This window comes from Gymnoscopelus microlampas (assembly GCF_963454915.1).
Source record: "Gymnoscopelus microlampas genome assembly, chromosome: 6".
In the NCBI taxonomy this organism is placed as follows: Eukaryota; Metazoa; Chordata; class Actinopteri; order Myctophiformes; family Myctophidae; genus Gymnoscopelus; species Gymnoscopelus microlampas.
Window position 1 is genome coordinate 46,394,517 of NC_139943.1, and position 7,725 is coordinate 46,402,241.

Here is a 7,725-nt window from a genome sequence, read left to right on the forward strand (position 1 = left end):
CACCAACAACCATACTATGTTCAAAGACATAGGTCACGCATCTTGCCCTTGCATGTTCAGTTGAACATCACCTGATCCTTGTCTGCTTGCTTTCCATACTGAGTTGCAGCCACGTGGAGCTGTTTGGAGGAGCAGGCTGAATGTGTTAATCATGAGCAGTTGTATCTAATTAAGTGGCTATGAAGTGTACTGTACAAGTAGTACAGTGTTCCTTTAGGCAGACACTATTGCCAACTGATTTTAATCTACACAGGACATTTTGAAATGAAATGGGTGAAACAAATTAGGGATCAAAGTATTCCCTTAATTCTTTTGAGAAATATATGTAACGTTTATATATATATATTTGTGTGTGTGTGTGTGTGTGTGTGTGTGTGTGTGTCACATGCTGCTCATCCCACACATGCATGTTCCTTACAAATGGGACACCATTTAAATGGGAAATAAACAGGCTTTCCAAGTTATTGTCAAGAAGCATTGTTATAACAGAGAAATATGTATGTACGTACACACACACACATACATACATACATACATATATGCAAGGCCCCACATACATATCTGTTAGAGAATTAGGCCAGGCCACTGTAAACATCTGTCCTCTCCTGTTGCGAGCCATGTGACAAATGGAAAGGGGAGTGTGTGGCTCACACACAACACTTCCATCGTTGACAGTGCTGCTGGCAGTTGTCTTCCCAAAATAACCCCCGTTCCACGGCCTTATATGTGCAGGGCTCAAGTGTGAGCCTTAGGAGGCATCATGTATCTGGGCCACACAATACAGACTGGAGGCTCATTGTTGCCGTGTGTCAGCAGGCCGTATTGCTGCCCCTCAGGGAAAGAGGCCTCTCTGTCTGTCTGTGTCACTTGCCCCAGCATGCAGCTCACCCAGCTCAACCGCGAGTGTCTCCTCCACCTCTTCTCGTTCCTGGACAAGGACAGCCGGCGGAGTCTGTCTCTCACCTGCCATGGGCTCCGCGAGGTCTTCCTGGACCCGTGCCTCTGGTCGCTGCTGCACTTTAGCTCCCCATCGCAGCTGAAGAGGGATAACTTTGTGCTGGGTCCCTCACTGCGCTTCCTGACTGTCTGCTGGTACTCCAGCAGGGTCCAGCAAGTGTGCAACATCGAGGACTGGATGAAGAGCACGTTCCAGAGGGACATCTGCAGCAAACACGACAGCCTGGTCAGCAGTTTCCTGGCCAACGTCTGCCACACGTGAGTTCATGCCCGTGCCTGCATTTCTTGCCTGTGCCGTGTCCACACATCCTAAATCTAATTACACCAGGTATGCATGCTGAAGAAAGCAACATATTTACAGATCAGTGATGAAAAGCAAAGAGACATGCAAAATGTACTATGGTTCCACCTTGGGGGCTTTGTTTCATAATGTAGCATTAATTATTTGTAACTAACTCGTGAGAGCTTAGCAACTGGTGAATTGACAGCTGCCTGACATGAGAGTCCAGACCTTGGTGTCAGTTCTGTATGGATCACATGTCATTCACACACAAACGGACTTGCTTCAGTATATTTACCTCTAAATGCTGCAAGAGGGGGAGAACTTACTATGAAGTAGTTAAATTATCACTGAGGATTTTACTGTGAATAAATAGCACCTAGCCACCTACATGACCTACTTATGATGGAAGTTACTGTTGAGGGAAAAGAGTGTTGCCACAATCAATCAGCCCCTCTGGGTTGTCACAGCGATAACACAGGCAGAGGTTAGATAAGAGCATTCATTCACGTTTTACTTCCTGCATTGATTCCTCACTGTGTTGGCATGACAGACAGACAAACTACAGTATCTAATCTGTAGGTCGCAAAAGCGTGACAATTGTGTAAACTTGTTAAACGAACTGCCAACCTTTCGTTTTGAATGTCATTATCTCCCAGTTTAATTTGATTGTTTCTTAAATTAGGATCTCGCCAATTCCATTGACTTTTTGTCCTTCTGAGTTGCCAGCTTCAGGGAGGCATCAGCCTTGAACAGAATAATGAGGTCTCTGGACAATTTCTCCCAGCCAACCAGTAATAACCACTGACGTGTTGGGAGCCTGGCCACTGCCACACTCTACAGCTGTATGAGACAAGACCAAAGAGGGGAGGGCCTGGCTCTTTTGCAAAAATGAGCTCGCTGTATCCCCCCCGTGAGGATTTCCTGCATTGTGAAACCAGAGAAGTGAGCCAGAGAGCCATAAGGCCAGTCAAAACTGGAACCACGTACTTTGTCTGGTGTCCCTATCTCACCCCCTTAAACCACCACAAAATGGCACTCTGCTAAACTCTCCAGAATCGTTGCAAGGAAAAAGAAAACAAGTGCACGTGACAGATTTGGGGGTAGGAGGAGGAGAGGCAAGGGGGGGAGGCTGTGGTGGAGATAAAGAGCGATTTGGCCACAGACCCTCCCACTTCCCTGCAGACTGTGAAGATTTACACAGGCAGGTGGAGCCTACAATTGGCTCTTTGTTGCTGGCAGAGGAATGAGCATGTGCGTCTGTTGGTCTGCCTCTTCCCGGATAAGGCTTCACATATACTCTCTAACACCAACATCAGATCTGTGGTTTTTTTTGAGCGAAAAAACATAAAATACCAGAATATCTTTAGGACTCTGTCAATCTGTGTAATTTAATGCTGTTTCAAAGTTAATAGTGCTCTAATGCCTGTTGCTGCATCAGCCATGGGCATTGAGGCATAACATATTTTCTTCTTGTAAGATAGTCAAGCATAATTAAAAATCATAAAATGAATGTGTGTATTGAAATGACCGTCTTTGAGCCAGTTGCTCACACACAAAGCGTTGGTATGAAAAGAAGATGAGTCATGGCATATTGTGAATAAAGATGAAACTTCAGTAAAGGAGTAGTTCACCAAAAAAAAAATCTTATTTTCTATCAATTACACACCCCATAAAGCATTGAATTGATGGAGATGTTTTTGTTTTTGTCGCATTCCAAAGCCAATGATTTGATTACCGGCAGAAATATGCTAATGTACCGGTAGGAGACTCAAAGGAGTCTCTTTGAGTCTCCTACCGGAAATACACCCGGTCATCAAATTATTGCCTCAGGAATGTGTCAAAAACAAAAAAAATGGGTGTGTAATTGATGGAAAATAAGATTTTTTTTGGGTGAACTATTCCTTTAAACCCTAAAGGTGGATTTAGTTGTTTCAGTAGCATTTACAGCAGCAATAGAAAGTAGGATAAGAAGAACTTCCCAAAATAGAATGTTGTGAAAATGTAACACAAAAATGCTGTAACCCAATGAGGTGAATGCTAGATGCATGGCTTGGTCCTCTAGAATTTAGCGGACAACTTGACCAGACAAAATAACTGTTAAGGAAACCAAACAGGTCATTAGCGAGATAATTACAGGGTTTAGAGCTTGGTTTGGAGACCTGCCATGGGCTTTGCAGTGATCTGCCTTCATCTCAACCACATCTTGCTCCCTATAGCGCTAGCTACTGTATAGCCTTACTGTATGTCAACATAGGTAGGCTACTCTATATCTGAGGTAAGAGAGTGTTAGGGAAATGCTGCTGAGGGCTGACATTAATGCAGCACATGATGGAGGAAAGAAAATACCAAATCTGTTCACTGTGACATTAAACAACTGTCAAAGCAAGGGCAGATTATGTTAATGGCTACCTTGGAGACAAATTGGATGATGTAACTTGTTTTCCTTCACTTTGTCTGTTAGAGCACCCAGATAACAGATGGCTTTGCAAATCCCACATCATGACTTGCTATATTTTATCTGTCATTCCCAAGGCTAGAAGTGTTATAATCTATTCCTGAGGATGCCAGGAAACTGGTGATGAAGGAATGAGGATGAAATAAATCTGTCACAGGGGATTGGGGAAGTTTTCAAAACTAAGAAAATTACACTTTACACGTTACACACTTAGGTCTTCTGCCGACTCAACTACTAGTAGGCCAAAGCTCCTGGTATCTGGTACTATTTTTTTATCACCTCCGTTGAGGTGCCAAGCCAGCTGAGACCATACCAAAAGGTGATGTTAAAAACACTATTGATTGCCTGGTCTGTGACAATTGTCACTTGCTTCATTTCATCCTTGTGTCACGATGGACTCCCCTGCATAGAAGCTGAATACTGTTGACAAACTTTTAAAGCTTTAGCCATTGTAAATGTGAAATGAATAAATATTGAGCAACTGCATGGCCTATTTCTCACCTAATATGTTAGCTTTAACTTTAGCAATGTTGAGCATTCTCCTATGCAGAGGGTTGGATGTCTCATATGACAACCAACTACATTGAGGGGTTACTACCTGCAGTGCAAAATGAAGCTAATAGAATCAAGTCGATTTCAGAATAGAGGATCATAAAAAACTAAACCTTGAGGGTGGCAAAAAAAAAGTTACTATTATAAAAAAATTATGCAACACGTTGTGAGCTTGTAGACCATTTTTGGAACACACAAAAAGTCAAATCGAACATTTTTTAACATAATTGCCTATAAGGACGTGTGTCACATATCACATGTAGATGGATAGATGTGGATTAAGATGAATTTTAATCCGACCTAAAATTAAATCTGCAATCTAATCTGCAAAATAAAATCAGTGGTGAAAATATGCACAAAATAACTGAATTTAAGGTTAAATGCAGATCATGCTAGGGGATGGCAATTGCCACCCCTAACTGGGACCCCAAATGACACCCCTGGTACCTTGCAGTTGAAAAGCAGTGATGTGTTCATGTTGTATATAAGTGTGATGGACAGGATGGTGTTGCAGGAGGGTTTTGAGGCAGCAATTAAAGATTGAAGGAATCTGTACACAGAAACTGAGGTCCTTCTATATAGCTATCAATGTACTGACAAATTATGAAAAAAAAATATGCCACCTTGTAACCATTGAATTCAGTGTGGGATTTAGCGTTTTTAGTTTTTTGAAGGATACTCAAATACATGTACATTCTCATAGAGTGGGACATGCTATCAGAAAATATACAGAAAGAGAGCGAGAGAGATGAGGAGGAGACTAAATCATGAGAAACTGTTGTGTAGACGCCTTTTTGTGGGGTGGGGGGGGGAACATCTGCACAAAGCGTGGGGAGGCGCCATGAGAGCAGGGCGAGTCATTATGTAACAGTGTTTGATGAGGCTTTTATTCCTGTTTACCTCTATTCATCCCTCCAACGTGCCCCCCCCCACGCTGACTTATAACCACCACTATTCACACACACCAACTGGACCTCTACAAAAATACCCCTGGCTTTGAGCTCTTGTCATTCGAAAATTCCTCCGGTTCCCTCTGTGTCAACACCATGCAATCACATCCGCTGATAAAGCCCGGAATTGGCCCCCCTTGCAACAATGAAACAGGGGGCACGTGGATTGTGCTGTTCTTGCCCCATGTACTGTACAAAGGTTATTGGGACGGTATACCCACACAGTGCTCGACGGAGACTGGAATGTGTTTGCCTCACATGTGGTAAAGTGTAGAAAGATTATGTAAGTCTTTATGTAATCTGCATCAGTGAACGGGAATGACATCCCCCCCCTGAGCTGCTGCCATCAGCTGTGTCTGTCTGCCAGCCCTGTTCAGGCCCAGCGCTGCATTGTGCGCTTTCCAGTTGGTTACAGCACTTCCCCCGACACCCAGAAGCAACATATAAATCCTTGATTTACTGCAACGATCCGCCACTCTCATTTGACATCATTTTTCCATTTCTTTATTTTATTAAAGTATGTAAAACTGTCCGTTTCTGCAATTTCGTCAAACATCCTCAAATTGTTCAGTGCTACAGGACCTCTGTTTTGTGTCGTTCTTTTACAAAGTTGTGTAGGCTTATGTGTAGCTCAGGATTTTACAGTGTACTGCACAGGAGCACATATGCCCAATGGGACTGCACATAAAGAAAGAAAGGATAGCATGAAGAAAGGATGGCTCGGTCTCTGTATTAAACTGCTCTATTGTGAGATGGATCATGTTGCTGTCTGTCAATGGTGTCGTTTACAAGCCATTGACATAATGGCTCAGATCAGGGCCCCCATCCATATGCTATGTGCTGTTATCTGATTCTGTTCCAAACACTTGAGATGTATTCTTCTCACAATCGGCACACACGCCACAAAGCATTGCTTACTCAAGATGAGTCATTGGCCAAACAAACTAATCCCTTTCGGCTAGGCGATGTGCCCTAAGGCCTGGTGGCCAAGAATTACACAGAATGGGTCATTTATTGCTCTCCACCTCATATGATGTGTGTGTCTTGTGTGTTATTCAGTCACTGGTAATGATGATGTTCATCCTGGCTGACTGCTCTCTCTCTCTCTGACAGGTGCCCCAACCTGCAGTCTCTGACCTTGTCTGGCTGTGGACACATCACCGACGAGGACGTGATCGCCGTGCTGCAGGCCTGCGGAAAGCTCCGTCGCCTCCACCTAGAGAACTGCGTCCGCGTCACCGACCGCACACTGCGGGCGGTGGCGGCCCACGGCGGCGGCAGCCTGCTCGAGGTCCAGGTGGACTTCTGCCGGAACGTCACGCAGGCGGGGCTGCGGGCCATCCGGGAGAGGAGGCCCGGCGTTCAGCTGAGCGCGGTGAGGAGCGGCGACATGATACCGGACTTTAAGCCCGACGAGAGGGTGCAGCTCAGGAGGACGCTGCAGAAGGTCCTGCTGTTCTCCTGATAGCAGTGCTGCATGCAGGCCTTTCTCAGGGACCACAAGGAGGAGCACTGCAAGGACAGCTCTGCTCTGCTCTCCATTCTGCTACTTTCCCCAAGTCATCACTATGGCTATGATTGTTTGTTTGACGTGTGTGTCTGTATTTAATGGGAATGTTGATACAAATAGTTTTGGGTTTTTTACACTTTTATATTTATTTTATTTATTTCATACACAGTTTTTTTTAAATATTACTGTTCCTTATGAAAGAGACATTCTGCTACGTCTTTGATTTATATTGAAAGTTCTTCTCATTGGAGGGACGAAGTCTTAATAAAACTTTTGAATAAAAACATTTGTCCTTACATTTTTAGCGGTGCCAACCGCTCTACGTTTGACTTTGTCCGTATGTCCGTCCGTCCGTCCGTCCGTCCGTCCGTCCGTCCGTCCGTCCGTATGAGCACGGGATGAGCACGGCAAAGAAGCAACACATACAAACACACGCACACACACACACACGGACTTGGAGATTGCCTATGCCATCTCTCCTCTCATTGGCCACACGTGCCACTGGTTATCAAAGAGGGGTCCAGGGACCCCCAGCGTATGTTATGTCCGTCCGTCCGTATGAGCACGGGATTTTAAACAGCTATAACTCCAGTTTGCAGCATGCCACCAAGTCCAAATTTGGTATGTGGACTTAGACCACCAATAGGGACGAGCATGAATTGCTGAAGCCCCGCCCCAGGGTTCCAGGGACCCCCAGCGTATGTTATGTCCGTCCGCCCGTATGAGCACGGGATGAGCACGGGATTTTAAACAGCTATAACTCCAGTTTGCAGCATGCCACCAAGTCCAAATTTGGTATGTGGACTTACACCACCAATAGGGACGAGCATGAATTGCTGAAGCCCCGCCCCCTCTGTCTTCCCATTGGCTGGCCTTTAAACAGCCATAACTCAAATTCGCAGCATGCTACGGAGTACACATTTTGTACATGGACTAAAACCACCAATAGGGACGAACTGTAATTACTTAAGCCCCGCCCCCTCTGTCTGCCCATTGGCTGGGCTTTAAACAGCCATTA

The 7,725-nt window shown here is 44.8% G+C and overlaps 1 protein-coding gene across 1 annotated transcript; it reads left to right on the forward strand.

Annotated features, from left to right (window-relative positions):
• Positions 1-837: 837 nt before the first annotated feature.
• On the forward strand, positions 838-6,913 carry fbxl22 (F-box and leucine-rich repeat protein 22). The gene is made up of 2 exons (XM_084059198.1): positions 838-1,215; positions 6,311-6,913. Exons 1-2 carry the CDS (start codon positions 878-880, stop codon positions 6,660-6,662), a joined length of 690 nt encoding a protein of 229 aa, XP_083915324.1. The 5' UTR covers positions 838-877; the 3' UTR covers positions 6,663-6,913.
• Positions 6,914-7,725: the final 812 nt, after the last annotated feature.

Excerpts from the sequence above, each read along its gene's own strand:
- fbxl22 (XM_084059198.1), top strand. The coding sequence starts at position 878 with ATGCAGCTCACCCAGCTCAACCGCGAGTGTCTCCTCCACCTCTTCTCG. Across the intron at positions 1,216-6,310 it reads CTGGCCAACGTCTGCCACAC|GTGCCCCAACCTGCAGTCTC; the intron begins GTGAGTTCATGC and ends TCTCTCTGACAG.